The 24,676-nt window shown below is 39.4% G+C and overlaps 1 protein-coding gene across 1 annotated transcript; it reads left to right on the top strand.

The window, feature by feature from the left end:
* The first annotated feature begins 276 nt into the window (after window positions 1-276).
* Window positions 277-22,812, top strand: LOC102224940. The gene is made up of 34 exons (XM_023351711.1): window positions 277-593; window positions 677-864; window positions 2,057-2,218; window positions 2,599-2,778; window positions 3,043-3,163; window positions 3,297-3,377; window positions 3,492-3,708; window positions 3,797-3,959; window positions 4,238-4,426; window positions 4,514-4,688; window positions 5,747-5,886; window positions 6,646-6,822; window positions 7,797-7,927; window positions 8,028-8,185; window positions 8,510-8,737; window positions 11,551-11,889; window positions 11,967-12,115; window positions 12,516-12,774; window positions 13,416-13,610; window positions 13,690-13,847; window positions 13,984-14,124; window positions 14,346-14,487; window positions 14,590-14,741; window positions 14,905-15,030; window positions 15,235-15,424; window positions 15,567-15,641; window positions 17,447-17,557; window positions 18,784-18,843; window positions 18,962-19,078; window positions 19,252-19,403; window positions 19,645-19,731; window positions 21,837-21,983; window positions 22,121-22,303; window positions 22,483-22,812. The coding sequence occupies exons 1-34, from the start codon at window positions 491-493 to the stop codon at window positions 22,597-22,599; spliced, it is 5,313 nt and encodes a 1,770-aa protein (XP_023207479.1). The 5' UTR covers window positions 277-490; the 3' UTR covers window positions 22,600-22,812.
* The last annotated feature ends 1,864 nt before the right edge of the window (window positions 22,813-24,676 follow it).

Here is a 24,676-nt window from a genome sequence, read left to right as displayed (position 1 = left end):
AATAAAACTAGGCTCAACTGAGGTCATGAATAGGTCTGAGCGAACCTTCTGGTAAAACAGTCATCAAGCAAAGGAAAGCAGTGTTCACTCACATAGAGCGCCAAATCAATAATCAGTGTCATGGTAGGATTGAAAAGAACAAATAGAGTAAGGTGATCCTTCAGCAACAGGCAGGTGCTCTTTCTTTCCACCTGCTGCTTTCCTCTGAGCAGACGCTTTACTGTCACTGTCACCTAACCTCACTGGCCTTATAAATCATTCAGCTCCCCACTGAAAGCCACGCAGACTAACTAGCCTGGTGCATAATCATTTGTGGAGAACGTCGGAGTACAGAATTTTGTCAATGGACTACACTCACAGAGTATTACATTTGATTTTTTTCTTCAAAACATGGACCGTGGATGAATCACTTCAAGAGTTTGTGTGTAAAGCAGAGGAGTTCATGGGAAATGTTGGTCAGCAAGTCAGTATTTGAAAAAACTATGCAAACATGGAGATGGATGTGGTTTGGCATTTTGCAGTGCTGCTGAGTGCAATGGCCCAAGAGAGAAACATCAGTCAACAAAACAAGGAAAATCTGAATTGCCAGCCAGGTAAGCTTTTCCAACAGATTTTATTTTCTTATGACTGCAACATCAAAACGTAAGACAGATTGACATGTTTTTGCACATATTAGGTTTCTACTGTCCTCCAGCCAGCTTCAGTCCGGTCCCCTGTCCTAGAGGCACATATGGGCCAAATGCTGGAGCTGTGTCCCAAGAAAGCTGCCTAAAGTGTCCTCCACAACACTACTGCCCTCGACCAGGCCTGCTCTCCCCCCTGGCCTGTGGTCCTATGGCTGTGCAGCCTTTGTCTGGCCAGGATGTTTGTATTTGCTCAGGAAATGGACAGAGTTTTCAGGTGTTTCTTCCCATGTTTGTTGTTCAGGTGTTTTTACAGGGCATAAAGATCAGCACAGCAATTCCTACAGAGTGAAGAAGCATCTGCTCCAAGTGTGCTTATGGTTTCTTTTTCGTCTTGTTGCTCTTTCTTCACAAATACAGTGAAAGGAGTAGCTTCCTGACTGTCACTCAGAAATATTAGACGATAAACAATCTGTAGCTTCAAGCCAAGGGAGTTCCAGATAGTATTACTTTACAGAAGGATCTAGTTTCCCCATGTGGCTGCAGTTGCATAGGTGTTGACCTCTCTTCTCATCAGCTCAGGATCAAGGGAATGAGATTTGGCCCTGGTTGTCTGTGGGACAACACTTGTGTGTAGAAATATGGTCGCAAAACCTTAGAAATTGAGGACTTACTGTGTACTTAAAGTGGATCAGAGATTGCAAACATCTCTGTTAAATGTGAGTTTTCTGACGCAAGATAGAAAACCTTTATAAATCCTTTTAAATCTTTCTTCTCCTTTATTATATTATTGTTATATTTATGATATATAAATAAGCTTACACACTTGCAACCTTTGGCCAGAGATATGATAGAACAAATGAATTTTGTTGTACAAAGGTATAAATCAAGGGAAGAGTGCAAAAATCAATTCCACAGCAATATTTATAAACAACAATGTGAAAACAGCATTCAATAGAAAAAATACAAGACTACTGCGAGGTTAAAAAACTGAAACAAAAATAGAAAGAAAGACGGAAACTAGTCTACTGGGGCAGTCAAGAGCTGTGTCTATGGCAACACTGGAGAAGCAGAAAGAATTTCCTGCTGTGTTCTCAGTCTGACAATCTTCTACATTCCCCAGGGAGACAAAACTTTGTGGAGCGTTACAGGTTTGAACATACAGCTCATGTGTTGCACGCAGTTTGTAGGCAAACGCTCAAATCGGGTACTCAGAGAGATTGGATAAATGCTTAGTTGTTAGTAGCATCCCAGCAGCACCCCTAAGGAAGAGAAAAAGAGCAGAAACCATAAGTGAATAACCTGATAAATAACGGAAGTTGCTATAGTTGAAAATATTATGTTTTTGTCTTTGGATTAAATCTTTGTCTTTGTCATTTCAACCAATCACATATCATGTCTTAGACCTTTTATTTCTCCTTTTATTTCCATAGAGAACTAATGGTCGTTGCTTCTGTACAATCGGATACCAGCCCAGCAGTGATGGAGAAATGTGTGTGCAACAGCTGTACAGCATCTGCAGAAATGGAAAGTCTCGCACACAATATGGGGACTGCTTGGACCAGCACCAGTGGTCTCTTCACTGCAAGGATAAGGTAAATGCTTGCACTTACGATATGGCCCTTCACATACACTAAGGAAAAACCAGGGGAAAGGTCTTTGGTTTATCTTGTTCACAATGATATGAGACAGGAAACTCATACAGAAGATATGCAACAACTATGACCTGTTTAAAGAACGTATCGAGTAAGCACACAGCCCACAATCACTGAGGGGAATGAGCACAACCTGGATGTCTTTGCCCTTTACCCCATGAACCTGACAAGCCTCCAAGCTTCATAAACCCAATTAATATTTAACCATAAACTGCTTCCTGTGACTTTTGCTCAGCAATGATTTCATAGTTGTGTTGATTCAGAGGAATTAATTAGAAAACGTACATGTCACAAGAGTTGCATTGGCTGTTTTTCTGCAGGTGTGCCAAACACCAGAGGACTACCGTGGTTATGACAGGGAGCTGGGTCTGTGTGTGTGCAGAGAGCCTCCTGGCAGAGCTGCATGTGGAGGCCTATGCAGGCAGAAGCCAGCTACACATCTGAAGCTCCAGTGCAGATATAATCAGGATATGGCTCTGACATGGAGCCATGAAAGTCAGGTGGACAATAGATTAACATCCGTACTGATAAAATGTACCAAAAGACTGAATATTATCTTATATTTTAAGTATTCAATGTTTTTTCCCCCAATTGTTACACTCATATTCATGTTGTATTTCTATTGAATAAAACACAATAGACAATTAAGCCTGTTTCGATAATGCATACAGGCATGTATTGTCATCTTCATTGTGAAACTGCAGCCTCATCTCTTGTGTTGCATTGACCTATTAATGGTAAAGATTGTCATTGTGTGCCTGCAGGTGTCAAGCGTCTCAGGCAGTGTGCTAGAAACGGTTTTTGAAAGGTGGGATGCCCAGGGGACTCTGCAGTGTCACAGCCATCACAAACCCTCACGTCCTGTCTACATTGTTCAGACAACAGGTGGAGACGCACTTTCAAACAATCACAGACACATACACAATAGGGTTTTTCTATCCAGCAGCTGATTTCTTTTGTGGTTCCCTGTCACACTCATGACCTCCTTTTTCTTCTTCATCTGTATCACGACTGCTAGAGGCAGGACTCTTTGGCCTCCTCAGCGGTCTCCCAGAGGAAATTCAGCAACTGTTTCCAGACCGCACACAGAGCTCAGCCGGTTTGTCACTGCTGCACACCAATCGAAATAACAATGAACGCACGGAAATGGTCAACACCTGCAAACTGAATTATTGCGTTATTGAGATTGTTGTTCTGCATGACTGATTTACAGACGAAAACTATGAAGTTTTAGATGAGATCAGCGGTGTGGAAAATATCAGTGATGCAAAAAGAGAACCTAATTTCAGACAGTGGAACAAAGACCTGAGTGATGTTGCAGATCACAGCGTGTTGAGTATAACTGGAGTCCTCAATCCAACAACATGTCTCCAACTGGGGGATGTTTTACTGTTCACCGTCAGCACACGACATTACCCGCTCTATGACATGTAAGTCACATGGTGAATTCTTCCAGGTTTGAGCATTTTGCTACTTTTGTTTTGACATTTTTGTTCATCATCTCTGCACTTGTTTCAGTGACAATCTCTACAACACAAACAGTGATTTTGACTGGGGTGCGCTCAGGCTGCTGGAAGAGGAGCTGGCCCTTTCCTGGACTCCTCCTACCTTATTTTCGCTGGTCTTTAGCCACCAGGGGGTTTACGTCTTCACACTTAGCAGCAATCAGCATAAGCACATGGTAAATTTCAATTAAAAAATCAAAGCTACTTTGTTACATCGTAATTTTTTTTTTTTAAATGATTATAAAAACATATAATTTCAATGGCTGATATATTATTTTTTGCTGTTTTGACTCTATTTTTTTAATCTCGTTTATGTTTGGATTGAATTGTCTAAGGATGTTATGATCAATACTAAGAACAACACATAAAAAAAGTTAGCAGATGGCTAATGCAATTTGTGACATAAGCTATAAATGGTAAAGTGTCACTAACTACGGATGCCAATGCCTTTCAGTATGTGCGAGTGATGCCTGCAGGGGGCCAGTGTTATGAGCCTGGACCCTTCTTCCCAACCATTCCTCGACATCTGACCCAAATGGGAATCAGCAGAAGACGTGATCTGTTGCTTCGACCTGATTGGCTGGTCGCCGGCGGACTGTTGTTAGGAGCTGTGGTTGTTCTCTGCTTATGTGTTGCATTGCTGGTTCGTCTTTTTAGGCACACAAGCATTTCAGATGTTCACTAATCTTATAAAGTAACTTTAAAACATTTGTGTTTTTTGTGTATGTAGATTATGTTCCAGGAATATGGGTGGCCGGAAAAGAAGCCAATCACAACGAGGTATCGTTCGTTGCAGCTGGCCTATCAAATGGATGACTATGCATCAAAAGGCTCAAGAGTTTTCACAATTAGGAAGACCCATCGGAATCAACAAGCTAGGCTAATGAAGGACTCCATTCAGCCAGGTGGAATACTCCAATTATTTACTCATTCCTTAGAAGCCTTGGAGATCATTTGTTTCCCAACTTACATTCAAATGTGATAGGCAACTTTAGACAAATGCACCTGCAACGTGCACCGACCTCACGTTCTGTCCAAACACTGGGCCTTTGAAGACCCCAGTGACTTCTTACGCAACACTGACACTGACCTTTGGGTGGTGCGCCCATCCGACCAGTTACTGTTAAAAAGACTGACGTCACGAAGCTGATGGCACGTGTATGGTGACCAACAGCAAAAAGGAAAACAAGCATCTTATCAATGGGGCCCTTTCCTCAGTTTACTATTGTACAGCTTTTGATGTCATTACTACGAAGAACCAAGCAGAACTTTACATCGGAGTAGATGTTCCAAAACACACACACACGAACAACAGCTTTTAATGAACTTTTAATGCAGCTTATTACAAGGGCCCTTGTAAAAGTATTTGCAGACCTTAAATTTGTCCATGTTATTTAACACACCAGCCACAAACTTACAGAAACTCAATGAAATAGATCAACAAATGATTATGACAAATTGTGAACTAGGAACATACACTGGTGGTAATAGAAGGGTGACATTTACAGCTAGCTATAAAAAGAAAGAATTGATGGTATGATTCAGCTTGAGCTATTTCTGAAAGAAGGGGAGAAAAATAAATATCTCCCAGTGTCCAAAGTTGGTAAAGACTTACACCAAAAGTCTCTCAGATGTAAATGTGACAAAAGGTAGTTCAATAAAGTTGTGATCTGAGGGGCTAAATACAGGAATTAAGAATTCCACGCATTTCTCCAAATATGTAGTGATTTTCTATTTTTCACATTCACTCAATAAAATAGGTTGAAATACCCTGAAACACTATATTACAGTTTATTGTTGCAATGTCACGAAAACCTTAATTAATGTAAATACTTTTCCTGAAAGTATTTGCTTTTGTAGTACATGTACTACAAAAATAATTTTCTGATGTGATCTGAAATACATTTATTCAAGTTTTTTATCCCTATTTCTCCCTGTTTTGTACTGTCTTTGTGAAAAGCAGCCTGCCCGGATGTTTTGGATGAGTTTTGGGATTATGAGCACCAGGTGGATTTGGAGGCTTTCAGCAGCAACACTTTCTACAGCCTCCTGCTTAAACAAAGCCTGTCTGTCACTACCAGGCTGGGGCAGCTCACAACAGAGGTAGAAACCTCCGGATTATTCGCAAAGTAAACTGGCAACAAGAGAACTGACACTAATTCCCTCTTTTATCCTTCACACACTGTTGCTTCAGTGAAGCAGAACTGTTCAGCAACAACAAATCCACTTGGGACTTTGTCTCTTATTAATTTGCCAATTTATGTATTAAATATATTTCTTTTAGTAACCGGGAATATTGTTGGTGATTTTTTTTGTCTTGGAGTTTGATGTGAGAAAAAACTTTACAAAGTAAATTTTCAGTAATTTCTTGTGGAATTAATTTAATTAACTTTTTTTTTTAGCTTAGCCCTGAGGCTGGAGTCTTCTCATAAAAAATTAAAGAACATTCTAATGAAGTACATCTTTACATTCACTTCTTGACCTCTAATTTGATTTTATAAAAGCCCTGAAAGATTGGGCACAGCTTCTCTTTCACTATCTGCTGTCCCTCCTCATATTTCAGAGATCATTCAGGTTCATTTAAACAGGCTAAATATCACTTACGAAAATCTCTGTTTTCTTATGTGCACTACTCTTTGTCCTGTGTCCTTCCTATTTAATTGGTTGGATGCAGCTTAGAGAACAGATTAGTGTTACAGCCCCGAAGAAGTGTAGTGATAAAGATGTAAGAAGAGATGATGCTGCATAAATGCTTATGTCTCCTGAGGATTGGAGATGTTTGCTAAGGCTGCATGATTGTAGGCTCAGATTACAACAGTTTTATGATGATTTTGTTCCTAATGTGTTTTTGTGTTTGTCCAGGTAAAAGAGATGTATCAGGGAGTCCTTGGGAAACTACAACTACTCCACCCAGGCATGATTGCCGAGGAGAGGGTGGGGGAAGGTTATGAGAGGATGAGAAAAGAGATGGAGAAAGAAGTGGGGCGGCGGAGGTCTTTGGCCTCCCAGCTGCGAACTTTGCTTGACAATCAGCTTGAGGTACTATACAAGTCTCATTATGCAGTGCTCTTACATTCTGATCTTTTCCACATATTCTCGTGTTAGGATTATAAATTTCAATATGTTTTAGTGGGATTATAATTGTGAGGAAATATAATTAATGTACCGTGTTTGCTGTAGCGCCTCCAGATTTAATATGCACCTCTGAGCTGCAACATTTGCTACTACTTTAGTATTTGAGGTTAAAATCTCTGACAGTTTGGCACATTTAGACTACAATAAAATTGGTCTTTTGATCTCAGTTTGGATGGAGACCATCTGTAAATACCAACGTTAAATCTTGCTGTAGGTCCTCAAATGTATTTTGATCTGGATGTTGACTGGGCCATCTACACAATGAGTGTATCTAAAACAGTCCATTGTAACTCTGGCTTTATGTTTGGATTCCATATTTAATTTTTCACCAGACATATTGTAGTGTCATCTGACCAGAACGCCATCTTCCACCTGTTTGATTTGACCCGGCATGGTTTTTGACCAACTGCAAAAGTGATTTGTTATGAATTTATTAATTTTTTGGGGTGGCAGCGAGGAGTCAGACTAAATTGGGCTCCATTTGGTTTTTGACTGTTAAAAGATTCACCCTTTACCACAGTTTTTTTCCCCCATCACATAAAATCTCCAAAAATATCTTGAAGATTTTAGCTGTAGAACTGAAACTGAACATTGACAAGTATGAATACATTTTTAAGGCAAAGTAAAATCATAAATAAAGGTTTGTCAGATTGATAAATCTAACTAAACATGCTTGTTCCTTGAATTTTGTGGTGCTTCTCTGCCAAGGTAATTAAACTGAAATAATCAAGAACAAGGTGCATTTAATAATACATCCTCTCTGACAGTTTAACAGGCAGCAAAGAAATGCCAAACACTGTAAATCTTAGAAACAAACAACTAAAATGATCAACCTTCCCAAAAGGATAACTGAAATAGATGTAACTGGTTCCTTCTAGGTTTTGAGACAAGATCAGCAGGCCAAGCAGCGGGTCTACAGTGTATTCACGACTCGATGCAGAGAGTGCACCAGACTGCTGTCCAAGATTTCCAACAACAATCAGGCCTCTTGTGAGCTTCACCAACAAATGTAAAAGATTTGTCAAGTATTATTCTAAAGAGTCAAATGGATCAAAGAGATCTGAAATAAATACTATGAACTTTTAAATATGTTTTCCATCAATGTTAAGTTTGACCCAAAAGCTGACGTGCCTTGTGGATGAAATGGGGGAGCTGGTGGCAGCAGAGTGCCACCGTCAGGGAGCGTGGGGACTGTTGGGTGAAGGTACCGGGGCCAAGCTGCTCTGTCCCGACACGGGAACCGTCCTGACCAAAGACGACATCTTTGGTGAGTCAATAAGCCCTGAAAAAGAAGAAAAAAAATCTTCAGTAGTTTCTGTGTAGTACTACGATACTATGAAGGACTTCTTGAATGTTGGAGAAACAGCACCATCTACTGCTAAAAACTTGTGCTGCAACAAAGAAAACAAAACTTTAAAAAATGAATAAAAAATTGCAAAAACATATAGCCTCTATCAAGAAGGAAAATTATTTAAATAAATCCCTTTTTTATTCCAAAATACCTTTTTACAAGTTAGATTTGTTAATTTGTAGTATTATCAGGATTTTTAGATAAAGATTTAAAAAATGTCCAACCTCTGCCTCCTCTCAGGTCCTGACGGGTCTCTGCGTGTCCCTGCTGCAGTTCATTGTGATCCAGTCACCGGGCTCATAAAGCCAAACTCTCAAAGCCACATGTTGCTGAGCAGCGGTCACACCATGGCAGTGCCACCTGATTATTTCATTCACCCACAGACTGGCAGAGTTTTACCCATCGTTGGCAATGTGGCCTATGATCCTGTCAGTTCTACATTAGTGTTTACTACGGACCTCTGTACAGGTAACACTGCCGGTTCTATCCTACCACACATATAGTGATGAAATAAAACGCCATGTGTAAGACAGAGAGAATACTAAATACAATAGAAATATAGAGGTAATTCAGGTGTCACAGCAGCAAGTTAAGGTAAGTGGGACATGCATACTCACACAAAGGTAAAAATCACAAAAATAAGAATAATGGACGGTAAGGTAAGCAAACATTTACAATAAAAATGATGCTGTACAGGTATTCAAAGAAATTGCATACTCAAACTGAAAGTAATGTGCAACTGAGTAGATTAGTCTTTAGAGAAGGAAAATGTACAAAATGTGCATCAATAAATGTGCACATATAAAACGACAGACTATTTACAAGCTGAGCAAACAGGGATGTGTCAGTTACAGCAAAGCTGTTAGGGCTTAATGGGTTTGTTTGGAGCAGATATGGCTATACAGTAATGTCTTACAGTTGCAAAGAGGAAGGATCTACTGCTGGTAATAAAAATAAACTCAGCAACAATTATGCATCCTAAAGGTACATAAAAATCCTTTATATTGAGGTGTTTTATAATGAAACAATTACATACAAATGTAAAACGATGAAATAATTGAAAATATATGACATGTAGTGAAGTAAACAGGTTACCAGGTGTTTCTTTCCAATGCCTGACAATAAATCAGACTAAATTTTCCTGTTTTGGGTCAGAAAAGAATTACCTCAATGATTTTAGCTTACTAAATACGTAAATAACTATGTTGATAGATAGCTAAGTAACTCTTTTATTTTTTAGATTTTGAAGTTAAAATACAATGTGAATGGTTCAGTATTTGGTAGAATTGGCTTTTAAACCGTATGACTTGGGTCAAATCTTCTGGGTGTTCTTCCACAAGCTTCACCCAATAGTTTGCTGGAAACCTTTCAACATTTTCAGCCCTGCCCACTCATTTTCTATGAGACCCGGATCAGTGTTTTTGAAGACAACTCCAGAACATTGACTTTGTTGTTCTTAAACCACTTTTTAACACATTGACTATTAGGAAAACCCAACTCTACCCAAGTTTCTTCAGCCAAGATTGAACCTCTTGGCTAAAGATTTGAAATGTTGCTTCAATATATACATGAAATGTTCTTTCCCCAGGATGCCATCTATTTTGTGAAGTGTACCAGTCTCTTTTGCAGCAACATCTGGGATGGCTTTCTCAGGCTTTCTCTGTGATGGTCACTATGATCAAATACTTCAATTTCAATTTCATTAAAGCCCAGGACATGCCTCTAACAAATAGGTGTTTTGTCCTTCAGTGCCTTTGCAAGCTGGAGTCTGGCTGTTTTCTAAGTAATTGGAGTAATTGCCTGTTTTTTAGCAATTTTAGCCCATGTAAATACATGGCCCATTTTACTGGCGATAATGACGCTCTCTTACCACCTTCAGCCAGCATTTTCAGAAGTTCTTGTGCTTTTTTTTGGAGGTTGATACACACATTGCACACCATCATATATTCATCTCTGTGTGAGGATTTGAGTTTTTCTGTGTGTTTATTTAGATTCCTGTGTTCTGTGGAGTCTGTCCCATCTACCACTTGATTAGTTACACCTGCTCCTTGTTTCCTCTGATTGTCTCCCTGTGTATTTAAACCCACCTGTGTTCCTTGTACTTTGGTGGGTACTTCTCTAGCTGTCTTGTTTGCTCTCGTTGTCTTTTGCTCTACCAGTTGTGAACTATTAGCCTTCTGCTCATTCTGTGCTGCCTGGACTTTGGATTTTGTATCGCTGACTTCATCATTAAAATCATAAGTTTCTTCATTTCAACCTGCGTCTGCCTCATCTGCCTCACCACCTTCACCGCAAATCATGACACTCTGGGACACAAAACTTCTTCAGTGGTGGGGTGGCTGGACATTTCCATTAATGTTAATACTTGTGAAATGAAATGAATGTGAAATTGAATCCTTCAGGAGATACATCATTAATAGAGTCCATTTGAGTGTATGTCTACAATATTAATACTGCTGTTCTGTGAATGTTTAGAGGTTTTTAGAGATAGAGAACAGACTGCAGAAAGACCAAGGAACATAGCAGGCAGGTCAGGGATAACATTAATGGAGAAGTTTTGGAAGGATTTAGGTAAAACAACATGCTCCCTACAAACACATTACAAGGGATTTCACAACTTAATGTCATCAGCTGCCCACTATCGCCACCTGCTTGTTCAGTAGCAGGGATTGCTGCAAGGTCACTTACTCAGTGAGTTAGTTTTTACCAGTTGGCATAATAATCTGGATGTGACAGTATTGTGAGCTAGGATGGAATTGGAATGTATGTCATTGACTTATAATTTGTTCATGTTATTGGAATGATTTGGCTTTATGTTTCTGTATATACAATAGGTTTTTTTGTATGTAATAGTGCCTTGAGATGATATTTGTGTATTAGCTTTATATAAATGCAATAAACTGAACTGAAGTGACATTACTCCTAGAACAGTGGCAAAAAGTAATTAAGACAGTCATTAAATCAAGGCATTACTTAAAAATTATAATCACATATGCTCCCTTTATCCAGTGTGCGTAAGCTCAAGCTTTATTGCAAAGAACAAGGGGTAAAAAATTCAGTATACAGATGTGCAAAACAGATGGAGGCTAATTGTAAAATAATTAACTGTGGTTCTAAAACGTTTTGACTGCTGGGAGTAAATACAGAGGTATGTCAAATTTTTCTGACTTTTACTCATTAAACAATTTGAAACCATTTTCCTTTCAGTTCACCAGTTGAATAAACTGTCTTCCTCGATTGTAATGTGAAAAAAATATCTTGTGTGCTTTTCATTGCATCAGGTGATATCAGAAAGTTGGACCGTCCCCTCCTTCCATTTCTTCCTTTTCCCACCTCCTGCCCCTCAGAGCTGCCCCTGCCTTGCATTCGTCTCAAAGGCCTGAAACCAGGTCATAGGTTAAAATTGGGCATGCCCGTGGCAGATCCAGACACAGGCATTCCCGTACCCACCCTGGCAGTAACTATCCACCCACAGACTGGATTAGTTTACCCCCTGGGAAGGCTGCATACCTGCCCACTCTCCCGCCTGCTTCAGCCAATACAAATTGGTTATCCCATGCTGGACTCCAGGACAGGGAACATTGTGCTCACTGTTGGGGTCCATTTAGATCTGGTAACAGGTGAGTGTTGCTAGATGTCTGTTAATACATAAATTACAGCTCTTTTGTCATTTGGACTTACTCTGCTTGTCCTGTAGGAGATGTACAACCAGTAGGTGGAGCGCTACTCGGTGAGGTCTTCACCGAACCTCTGAGTGGGCAGATGGTGAGAGTAGGAGGAGTCACCATCAGGGCCGGACAGCTGGTGCCTCATGCAGGAGGATATCAAGCATTATTAGACAACAAGGTGCTTGATTAACTCCAACTCCAGTAAAAATATGACTTGATGTTCAATACTTTTCACGATACCAGTACAGGAAACTACCAAGCTGTGAGGAAAGTGTCTAGTTTTCCCTTCTCATTTCCTGGTGAGCTATGTTTTATGAAACGTGTAATAAATAATACAACCACAGACTTTGAGAGTAAACCAGCAACGCTAAAACTGTAAATTTGCAAAGTTGCTTCGTAAAGCAATTACAGCAGCATGTCTTGTCTCTATGCTGCTGTAACTGCGAAATAATTTCCCTGCTGGGATGAATAAAGTAATTCTATTCTATTCTATTCTATTCTATTCTATTCTATTCTATTCTATTCTATTCTATTCTATAATACATTACCTGAGTGACAGAGATGTTTATTTGGTTCAGGTTCTGGCTGAGATGCTTAAAACACTGGACCTCCTGAAACCGCTAACTGATGACTGGGGTTCAGACCCGACTCTACAAAATATGCAGAGCCATCCAGGCAACGAGAATATAAGCGGTCGACTGGTTGATCTTCTAGCTGCAAGCAAGGAGCTTGAGCAGGCCTGGGAAAGGAGTCTGCACTGTGGGCTGCAGCTGTGGACCAGGTTTGAGATGCTGCTGGACTGGACTCTGCATCTGCAGCAGGATGGTGGGACACTGGGTAAGGAATCCTCATGAAAAAACACCCATCTGGGACAGTCTGATAGAAGTGAGGCTGCCACTTTGGCCTATGAAAGTGGCAGCCTTCATAAGCTGTCTCGGTGAAAGTGGAACACTCAACTTATCCACCATATTTGTTTTGAAACTGAGACAGAGCCGGCCAATGAGCAGTGAGCACACATGTGCAGACAAAAGCGTCTTTATTTTTTTACTTCTGACATTTAAGAAAGTCAGTAGCCTAAGAGGAACACACATTTCCTAACCCAAAGTCTTTTCACTTGACCTTTACATATCACAGACAGCTACCCTTTATAGAACTAAGCATGTGACCAGTTTCTCTTATAAGCCTAAATTTAACCTTTACACTATTAGTTTTCATTTTAATGGAGAAATGACTTGAAATACCATGTAGAACAAAAAACATCTTTACTTATTTTGTGCTAGATCTGCTTTTTAAGGTTGATGTAAAGTTCTATAATGCCATTAGCAAGCGTCTGAGGCTAAGAAAACAACAATGTCTGATTGTACTGGTAGTCTTTCTTTTTAGTAAGAATCTTGTTCTGCCTTATGTTACCTGATTTTATATGATCTTTATTTTTAATTAAGTTTATTTAATTTACTCATATTTGTGGTATGAATCAGGCGAAATGCCTCTGCCAGCTTCAGATATGTGTCTGCCAGCTCTCTTGGGGATGGAGTATCTTGACCCTATGGGATCTGGTCTGAGTGTTCCTGTGCTTGGGTGCCAGAGGGATCCTGTCTCTGGAAATGCAATTCCTCTGGCAGGAACCATGGAGGACCCAAAAGGAAAAGGCATGTTGATAATAACAAGAACCTGCAATTCTTCATTTTATTCATTTTAGAATAATGCAAGATATTTGTATCAGTGAGTCAAGCATGTGCTTGCACCTGACAGGCTTGGTGGCGATCCGTTATGGAGCTCAGGCTGTGGATCCAGTGACTGGGCTGTTGGCCCCAGTAGTTGGAGCAAGGTTGGATGTGCCCAGCAAAAACATTGTGCCTATGACATCTTCATTCTGGCTGATGATGACAGAGCAAACTGATGGTGTGCAAGTAGGTGCACAAATCCCTAAATCAAAAGTTATAATGTAGTAAATGAAGACACGTGGATGATATTTCATGTAGGAATAAGGCAGATAACTGAGCTGGATCTTGCTCAGTTTATTATTTTTTTTCTGTTCTGTGTCAGGTGGAGGCGCTGCAGAGAGAAATGTGTGTGAGAAACTCTTACTGGCAGCAGCAGAGGCAGCGTGAGGAAGACATCCTCATCGATCTGGACTCAGCTTTATGCCAGCATCTCTCCAGTGTCACAGATGCAAATTCTCATCAGGTCAGCAGGGAGAGTTTTTATGCTGTTTTTAAAGAAGAGCTTTGTGCATTCATAGAGGAAGCAATTCAAGACTTTTCAAGCTTTTGAATGTGTAGAAATAAAAACAGATGAAATATTTTTTTTAACGGCATCTTTGCTCTTTGAGCTTTGCAAGAGGATGTGTGTGTGTGTGTCTGTATGCTTTATTCGAGCTTGAATGAATAGTTTGTATATTCCTGTAGGTGCGGTGGTCAGGGAAGCAGTTGAAAGAGGCAGCTGTCGAGCTGCAGGATACTGCACAAACTGAGGTCCAGAGAAGAGCAGCTCAGCACTCATTCTTGGCTCTGGTCCTGCCCCCACATATCTTACCTATCCTTACGTGCGGTAATATCACTTCCAAGATGCCGGATTAAGCATAATGCCACTTTGCAGTGTTTTATTTGCATTGCAGCACAATAAGGTATGAATATTCATGGCTGATTGTAGGCGATGAAGAGGAATGGGACCAGCAGTGTGGTTGGCACTCAGCCCTTATGTCTGGCCTTGATAAGCTGGATGTGTGCATGGATCAGCTGCAACAAGACAATGAGAAATGGACGTCCCAGCCAGGAGACTGGTTTACAAACCTCCATGCGATGGTAAGAACAATTGTTTCTAGGCTTATTTCTGACATCACGGCGGGGGCTTTTTTTTGGCCTGAAATAGTTATTTTAAAAAATGCTTCAGCAAGTCTAGGTTTGTTCTCAACAATAGCACTTTTGACCATAAGATAGTAACAGTATAAAATCATTGGGTTTTCAGGACAGAGAGCTCAGGCACAGAGAATTGAGGGAGCAGTGTTGTTCCACACAGACAGCGGTGGATTCTGCTCTCACGTCGCTCCATTTTGTCAGACTTGTTTCTCGGCTGCGTGCCAACACAGCCCAGGTGAAAACACAGAAGACCTTATAAGATTTACAAGACATGTTATCTACAAATGGATATATGTTTTTAAAAAGCTAAATATTGTATGTAACACATCACATACAGAGATGGATTAATTGCATCTCTGTAGATGCAATTAATCATCACTGAGGTGCAACTTCAATTGTTAACTCTTGTAACGTTCCCATTTTCTGTGTGGCTGTTTAGGCAGTACTTGGTGGACAGTTTTGGTTCAAAGACTATGGCCTGGTCCAATGTAGTGAATATAAGTCAAACATCACCATGATGGCTCTGCTCCAACAGAGGGTTGTTCCTCTGCTTGAAAGATTGAGTGTGATCCTGGAAGAAAAACCTTCAACAGACCTGTTCTCCAACATGTGCAACCAGCAAATCTCCGGTAGAGGAGCATTAATCAACTGCATCATCACATATCTCACATTAAAAACACCAGTGCTGGTCTTTACTCGTGGAATTACTGAGGACAAAGAAAAGGTTTACAGGTTGTTTACTGTGAAAGTCTGTTTTCTGGCATGTCTTAGGCTTGTCAAGAAAGCAGGAGTTTTGCTTGGAGATCCCATCCAGAGTGTGGACAACCTCTGTTCCAGTGGTGAAAGGTATGTTCTTTGTTAGATATAGTTAGGCCCGAACCTATTCATGCTCGTTGTAGGTTGATTTTCATTCAACCAAGAGATTTGTTTGCGATCAAAAAGGAAACGGGCCTTTCTAAAAGAATAAAACTATGTAAAATAGTATAAATACATGACAAATAAACAATTTACAAGACAATTTGTGGAACTATGTACAGTATCTATGTGGGCAATCTGGAATTGTTAGGTGTTCATCAGAGAGACAGCCTGGGGTGAAGAAACAACCTCATTGATGGGTGTTTTTCTAATCAGCTCTCTGTTGTGCTGACCTGAGTCTAAACAATGTGGATCCAGGATGTGTGGGGTCAGCTGAGATTTTTGCTCCCATTTTCCGGACCCTAGATCTGTTCAAGTCCCTGTTTGCTGGAAGGTCAACCTTATGATTCGCTCTGTAGACCTGACCGTGGCCCTGAGAACAGGTTCAGTATTTTTTGAGAACTTGAATGCACTCAGTCTGTCAAACCTCATGTGTAGCACAGGAGCCCATGTGAAATTAACTTTCACGTCAATTAATTTTACTCTCTAAATGTTGGAGTCTGCTGCATAACAATGCCCTATCAGCTGGCTAAAAGTATGCTCAAACCGTTTCACATTGTTGAGAATGTAATTCAGACTGAGGTTGTGTGCTGAGGTTGCACAGCTCTGCGGTTTCCTCAGAGCAGATCAAAGGAAGGATCTGATATAAGGAAGTGGAAAAATTCAGTTACATCAGTTTGTTTTGTAAACAGATCTCAGCAACTTCCAGTTAGCTTTATTATCACTCTCTTCCCAGAAATTACCGGACATCCAGGTGTTTCAGTTATGTCAGTCTTCGCCTTTATGCAGGCCAGAAGGTTACACTGATAAAAAAAAATCCTTTCCTCATTTAACCAAAAGAAAGACATTAAAAGTCCCAACCTTTGAACATTTAGACATCAGTAAAAACCCACATTTGGACACTTTCATCTGCATTATTCGTGAGTATAGTTTTAAATAGAGTACACAGAATTCTGTACTGCAAATTACAATTATTTCCCCCCCAAAATAAGCATTTTTTTCTGTTTTGCAGACTTTTTTTAAAATTATTCTATTTGCCTTTTGATTTTGAATATGTTTTCTTCTTGTTACTCCTCTCTTACTAAACCCTGTCACATTACTGCGTGTGAATCTGTCACTTGAGGGTTGTTGGAAGACATTATGCCATAAGACATAAATTATTTAAAACTGGAGATGGTTAGAGTATCCAAAAACTGTATCCAAGTAGGACATCACCACGTCAACAAAAGTTAAAAAATAGCTGTCCAAGAAATTACTCAATTAAGAATAAAAAAGTATTTCATATAAAGACTGATCAAGTATTGAATAACTAGACAGAACATCAGATGTAACATTTAAAGGTAATACAATCAGACACAAATATAAGTAAATAATTTTTAGATGTTAGAACATGGCAAAGTACTTTCAGTGACGATACGTAGTGTTTACTATACCACTTTTCTATCTAAATGGCCCAATTTGCCCTGCCGATAGAAAATAACATTCAAACAAAGTTTGTGAACGATAAAGAAATCTCAGTGTTAACATTTAAAAGTAATACTAACACACAAACATTAGGTGTGATTCTTGATGGACTAAAGTCCAGGTTTCACCCTGTCTCTCACTCATCACGCTCATTGGAGATAGGCACCAAACACCCTGAATTCAACATCCATGTCTCTTATTTGCAGTGAATCCCTTAAATTGATTCCTCACTTGTTTAAAGCAGAGTAAATGTCTCCCTTATGTGTCAAAAGGGAACTCAACCCAGTATCTGAGAGAACCTGTAAATGTTGCTGAAACCCAGGACGGCATCCTCCGGACCTGCTCACAAGGACAGACTGCATCGTCTGGTGTTCACTCGCAGGGTGAGATTTAACAACCGCCCTCATCTAACTCTCCTGTGGGAAATGCTGTGCACTCTGTAGTAGTTCTTTCTGTAAATGGTAGATGTACGTGGTTCTTATAACATGTGGTGAAGCAAAATGTGGTTAGCTGCTGTTCAGTCTGTTCCAGAAAGCGGTAGCATACAAAAAACTCAGAATTCAGGCTGTACAGTGAACAATGGTTAGAAGCAGCATGAAACCTTCCTCTCTTTAAGTTTCAGCTGCCAAAACAGAAGTGTATTGTGTATTTGTGCCTTTCTCATGATTGAAGGTTAATGTGAGTTGTTCATCGACGACTGACGGAGGACGGGGGGTCGAGGCGCTGAGTAAAAATTCTGAGTGAACCAGGAAACACAGAACAGATGACAATCAATGACAGAACATGAGCAAAGACTAAAATAACCAGAATTGCAAACCAACATAGAAACACAAAGCCCAAAGGGATGGAAAGAAACTCCAAAAGCGACAGGTTTTAACAGCATCAAGCTAATCTAAATCAAAATTCATATAAGATGTGACAAAAATGATTTTCACTTCTCAGAATATAACACTTTAATACTTATGGTAAATAAGTTACTTAAAGCAGCCTGTCTTAAGGGTGAGCTTGCTTGAATGGCCAGACCTGGACATATCAGCAGATGTCTGGAACATAGTCTACAAGTGGAGGTCATTCAAAACATTGGAATGGCCCATTTGAAATAATCTTGAGACATTTCTAAGCCCCTTACAAGACTCAGATGCCGCTAGAGTTTCCTTTCTAAAGGCGTTTTAAAGCTGTTTTAATGCTTCCACTCTCACTTCCACAGTTAGGATCACTTCAAATTAAATGTCTGATGTCTAAAAAGAGCAAAATTCCTTTAAAGTAATGAATTTCTCATTAGGTGCACCTGACTTTATATTTTAGGACTTTCAAGTGTAAATAAATGCTGTGTAGTTGTGAGTTATTTTACAATTTTTCTGATTATGGCCTTGGAAAAGCCCTCGACCGTTTTAAGTGACATAAGCTCATCTCCAACTTTCAAATTATATTTTCCAAATACTGTCCTCACCTCAGTTCCAGCCTAAATGTGATCTAAAGAGTCGTCTGTCACAGCTTTAGGGTTACTAAATTTATCTACGCTCAGATTTTTGCTGTTTGTGTTTTTTCTGTCATGCACGTCTACCTAAGCCCAGGATCTATCCACATGATGGTCTTGGTTTCTTTACAGAGAGTCAGCAGACAAAGGACCCTGCTCAGTCTACACATACAGCCGTCACTACTACTCCAGGTATTCCTTATAATATAAGTCTTATTAGGACTTTAGTCCAAAACTGTACATTTACTAACATCAAAACAAGGATGCATTTATGGAATAGACATCTCATGAACTTATTTGTGCCCCTCAGAGGAGCAGTGGAAGAGGCTGGTGGAGGTCTCTCCTCTCTTCCGGTTTTTAAGGGATTTGGAACTGCGGCTGAAGGCCTGGGCTGGGAAGGCTGGTTTACTTGGACAAGAACTTAGTAGTGAGTTCAGAAATTTTCATCCATGAACACTGGAGATGTTTGGTCAAATGTACAAATACCTTCTGTTTTAGTTGGTGTCCACTACTGCAAGGAGTCAAACTACCATCTGGAGGAGAAAAAAAAAGAACACAATTTATATAATTTAATTTTGAGTAATCTCATACTTTATCTAGACAGAGAAAACGGTTTTGTGGATGTCCTGGATGCCCAGTGGGAATGCGAAGGAGAGCTGATCCCTTTGGACCTTTCAGTCCTAAACCCCAGAGAGTTCCTGGTCTACCAGCATGGATTATTCCTGATTGACATGCTGCATAATCTAAAACTGGTTGGTGCTCAGGTTTCACTTTGACAGGAATCATGAATTAATAAGCATTGAAACACAATTGTTGATATTTAGCTTTTTTTTTTAAAGATTTATGCTGTGAGAAAATCATAGAATATTCTATTAATAAGTTTTGTCTATGTCCTTTCAAAGTGCAACTAGTGAAAGGGACGTTTACCTTGCTGGTTTCCATAAAACTTCAGATAAATGAAAATACCTTAGAGTTTTTCTTCCTTTGTTACAGACTCCAGCTGTTTCACTTCAGATAGCTGTGAGCCTGCCAAACAACAACTATGTAAACAACGCCTTCAGGAACTCTTTCTTTTATCAGGTAAAGTACTGCTTTATGACGGTATATATGCCAAGATTTATTTTCAAGTTACTTATACAGTTATAATAATTTTGCTGCTTCCTGACTGGACCAGCATCATCACTCTAGTTTAAAAAAAAATTCTTAAACTACACAATTTACTAAACATTGTCCCATGGTTTGGAAAAATAAATGGTTTTAATAGAATTCACTGTGCGCTTTATTTATTGCTAAAGTTATCAAAGCTGGGTCTCCTTTACACCAACACCTTCTTCTCTTGCCTTCAACAAAATTACACCCCAATAGATCACGTAGCTACAGCGTCTATACTTGAAATGTCTCCAAAACACAACTTTCTCTTTCAACCTCAGACTACGTCTCAAAGACTTTCGATTTCCACACAGCCATCTTGATCTAAAGAGCAATCTCTCCTAGCTGTATGTAACACATTTACGCAGGTGACAACTGAAAAAAGGTAAACAAACCAGAATTACGTCCAGTTGTTTTGCATCTTTTTACTGTAGCCCCATGTTAAGAACTGAACTTCTTATTCTTCTGAGGAAACACTCTGCCCCTTCACTTTAAATAAAAAATCAATTAGTCTCAAAAAATTAAAAATCTGTTAGTCATAAAAAATTAAAAAGTTACATTTCAGAAAGTAAAACTCATTACCCTGAGTTGCTAGACATTGAGTGAAGTATGTCAAGTCTTTATTATAACTATTATGGCTTACCGATAATGATATCCCAAAATGCAGCTGCTCATGATTGGACACTCAGGGTGTCACTCTAATCATCCAATTCACTGACACATGGACAAGTTTCCTGAGCCTCTAAGGGGGGTCAAACTCCAGGCCTCGAGGGCTGCTGTCCTGCAACTTTTAGATGTGCCTCTGCTGCACCACACCTGAACAGAATAATTAAGTCATTAGCAAGGCTCTGGAGAACTGATCTACACAAGGAGGAGGTAATTAAGTCATTTCATTCCAGCATTTTGTATCTGTGGCACATCTAAAAACTGCAGGACTGCGGCCCTCGAGGACTGGAGTTTGACACCTGTGATTAAATGATCTCTTAGTCTGGGTGAGTAGGCTAATCCATCAGGAGGAAGACAGCTCATTTGACAGACACACTGTAAAGAAAACACTCAGCAGCAGCCTCCACGAGGAGAGTAACCCATAGAATGTCGATGCTAAAGAAGCTGCCTGTTCACAGAATGCTGTAGAATGCAGCAGGAGTGATTGTCATAGAAAGTTGAGTGGAAGGACAAATTGTGGTTGGAAAAGGTTCACCATTAGCCAGGATGGCCATAGCCTTGAGATGATTGTCAAGCAAAAGGTTGGAGACACTGCATCAAAAACTATTTGGACAAAAGGAGAAATAGAACAAGATTGTTGCTCTGTGGTTCCAAGTCCTCTTTTCAGATGAAAGTTGAATTTGCATTTAAATTGGAAATCAAGGTCCCAAAGTCTGTAGAAAGAGAGGAGGGGGGACACAATCTATGCTGCCTAAACTTCAGAGTGAAGTTTACACAGTCTGTGATGAGTCAGTGACCACATGGTGTTACTGTGCTGGATTGCCAGCAAACTCATCTCATCAAAATTGTTTTAAGAAAAATAGCCTTATTGCTAATATTTCACAAAATTGGTATTAAAACTGGAATAAAACAGCACTTGCTCAACTTTTTTCAGTTCTTTAGAAATATATATATATATATATATATATATATATATATATATATATATATATTTTTTTTTTTTTTTTTTTCTGTTGCGGGAACAGAGAGCTGAAATAATAAGGCCAAACCAAAGCAGATTTCTTGATTTCTTGTAAATAAAACCTGTGGTGGAACTGTAATTTTCATTGACCCAGGTTGTGGTCTCTGGTTAGTTTCAGAATCAGCTTCAAAGTTCAAACTGCTCCAGTCTTAGACAAACAAGGGCTGCAGACCTTAAAGTTTTCTGACTGACATAATACAGTTAATGTAATTCATCAAATCCATATTTTAAACATAACAAAATGCAGTCTGCTGAAATTATTTTAGTAATGGGTCATGCATGTTGTGTTTTAGTCCATCTGCAAGATGTTTAAGTGATTCATGACTAACTTTATTTTGCATATGCTCAGGAAGCAGAGGAGATACTCTTTATCCGCCGTCAGAGGCTGCAGTGTGTCGGTGGGTTCTCTCTCATGCTCCTTCACTGTCTCTCACACATTAAAACCAATGACATGAGCGCCGACTTTAGTCCAGCCTTCCAGAGACTTTTCTTCAAGGTGAATGAAAATCTATAAGATTTGAAGAAATCTAAATAACGCCTGCATTTTAAATGCTATATAACTGAAGGTTGAAGTTGTAAGTGCTTTCAAAGGAGCATTTGTCTAATTTATTTTTTTTGTTCACTTCCTGCCAGACTCTACAGGATTGTTTGCAAGAGCTCTTTCAGGCCAGACTGAGCATCCGTTCTGGACTGGAACCAAGTTTGTGTGTTGGGTTTCAGGAGCAGGGTGACCTAAAGGAGGCGCTGTCAGAGCCCCATGTTGTCTCACTGCTACATAGGCTTCATAAACCAAGCAGAGGACTACTGTCTGAAGATGTAAGAACTGGAAATTCCCTCTCTGTATGAACCTAAAGGCATAGTATGTGGCTCTACTTTTGCTTTTCTGTTCAGATCTGATAATCTGCTTACTGGCAGTCTAAATGTGGATTTACAGACTTTTAAGTCTAACCAGTTTCTTCCATGTGTTGTGTGTTTGCTGATTTGTGTCCTACCAGGAGGTAGAGAAAATGCTGGTGAAGCACAGAGAAGCATCTCTGTTATCACATCTTGGAGGATTTCTGAGAGAGAGAAGCTCTGAAGCCAAAGAGGGACAGGAGGACCAGAGTGGCTGAACCAACAACCATCATTATCAAATATTCTTGTATAGACCCTACATTACGTTAAGAGATCATGCTGATAAAAGTAAGAATCAACAGATGAGTTCAGATGGAGGCCATATGAACAAAATAAAAGGTTTGATTCCTATCACTATCAGATAAAACTCAAAACTTTCAGGTTTTGAGTTTTGTGTAAAAATGACTCCCCCACCCCCAAACTACATTTAAAAGTTTAACACATTAAATTAAAATTTATGTCAATGATTATATAATTTCTTCTCTTTTGTGCAACCAGGAACCTAAGCTTTTAAGATAAAAAAAAACAACAAAAAAACGCATACTTGGTTCTGAAAGGCAGGATCCTCAATTCAAGTGAATAAAAAGCAGCCAGACCAAAATGACAATTTTGCTGGACTTTTTTTCTTTGCATTTTATTTGTTTTAGGTACCAGGCTGCACAGTGGCGCAGTTGGTAGCACTGTTGCCTTGCAGGAAGAAGGTCCTGGGTTTGATTCCCAGCCTGGGTTCTTTCTGCATGGTGTTTGCATGTTCTTCCTGTGCATGCATGGGTTCTCTCCGGGTACTCCAGCTTTTAATTGGTTTCTAAAAATTCTCCCTAGGTGTGAGTGTGTGTGTGTGCATGGTTGTTTTTCCCTATCTGTCTCTGTGTTGCCCTGCGACAGACTGGCGACCTGTCCAGGGTGACCCCGCCTTTCGCCCAAAACGTTCGCTGGAGATAGGCACCAGCACTCCTTACGACCCCACTTAGGACGAGGGTGTTAGAAAATGGATGGATAGTTTTGATACCCTTCTTCTAACTTGTAACTCATAGCACCAATTTTACTCTGTAATCACATTTCTTTGTCTAGTTTTATACTTAGCATCATGTGTCGGTCACTTAAATCAAAATCTGACCTTGAATCTTGATATTTGTCATTTATAATAATAGAAACGCATTATGTTTGCTCAAACATAGAAAATGCTTCCTGTTAGAAAATCTACAATATACTTTAAAAGATATTGTTATATTCAGCTAAATCAACAGAACAAAAAAATAGGACAAAAAGTCCACAATTTATTTTTAACAAGGCTCATGTATTTGTTTGGAGATCCAAATAAAAACTCATAGTATGGCAGTAATAGTGAGCCAATGTTGAATACTGTATATTTCTGAAAGCAAATGCAAGAGTCATTTTTTTCACACTAACTTTGCTCTACTTAAATCTTCTTAGTTGTGGTTAAAAAATTTTTTTTCCTTGCTTCTCTGTAACTCTTGTGGGAGGAAGTATGAATCAACACCTCACAGACTGACGTATACATTTTCCATGTTTGTATATTATTTAGAAGTATATATTATTACCCTTATTTTACACTGCAAAACTGCTGAATGTTGCTGAATGTTTGACAAGATTAAGTACATTTATTTATTTTACTTCTAATGTGTGGGTTAGGAGAACACGCTTCAGTTCTCAGAGTGTGAGGAACTCGACCCAGAGAAGCTGTTTGTAATACACATTTAAATGCAATGCTGTAATGAAAGGAATGTGTTAAACACGGTTAATATATACTGTATGTAAGTAATAAAGTTGGAATGTACAGAACAAGTTATTCTTGTTTTACATTGATATGGAAAAACCTGAGAGTTGAACTGTAATTCTAACACTGCTCAATAAATCTGTAAAAAATGGAATCCACTCCACCTCCTTCACCGATATTGTGAATTATGTAAAAATAAATAAATAGAGGCCACTCCACTAATTTATTCTATAGTAATTCTGCTGTTGCCAGGCTTGTGAGTAAAGAAGGTAAGAAGCGGGGGAAGTTTAGTTTCTTGGCTGTTTCTGATACATCCTCCACTTCAGCTGAGTTTCCGGTGCCGTTCTGTTAAAATGAAAGTCCTGTAATGTTTTGGAATTTAATCCTGGCTGGAAGACATTGTTCCACAGTAATTTCTCTGAATTTGGCCAAGATGCGCTGCTTCGTAAGGTATTTTAGCTTATTTTTATTTTGTCAAACAGGTACTATTCAAGTTATTTGTTCTAGTGGCTTGTTTAAAAAAAAAACATGGGCATGTGTTCAAGATGGAAATCAGC

Source organism: Xiphophorus maculatus, chromosome 18 (assembly GCF_002775205.1).
Source record: "Xiphophorus maculatus strain JP 163 A chromosome 18, X_maculatus-5.0-male, whole genome shotgun sequence".
In the NCBI taxonomy this organism is placed as follows: Eukaryota; Metazoa; Chordata; class Actinopteri; order Cyprinodontiformes; family Poeciliidae; genus Xiphophorus; species Xiphophorus maculatus.
This window is presented reverse-complemented; position numbering and strand designations above follow the sequence as displayed.

What these genes read in the sequence shown, in the direction of transcription:
- LOC102224940 (XM_023351711.1), top strand. Translation starts at nt 491, where the DNA reads ATGGAGATGGATGTGGTTTGGCATTTTGCAGTGCTGCTGAGTGCAATG. An exon ending in CTACATTGTTCAGACAACAG is followed by an intron (nt 3,164 to 3,296) that starts GTGGAGACGCAC and finishes CACGACTGCTAG; the next exon opens with AGGCAGGACTCTTTGGCCTC. An exon ending in TACTACGGACCTCTGTACAG is followed by an intron (nt 8,738 to 11,550) that starts GTAACACTGCCG and finishes TCATTGCATCAG; the next exon opens with GTGATATCAGAAAGTTGGAC.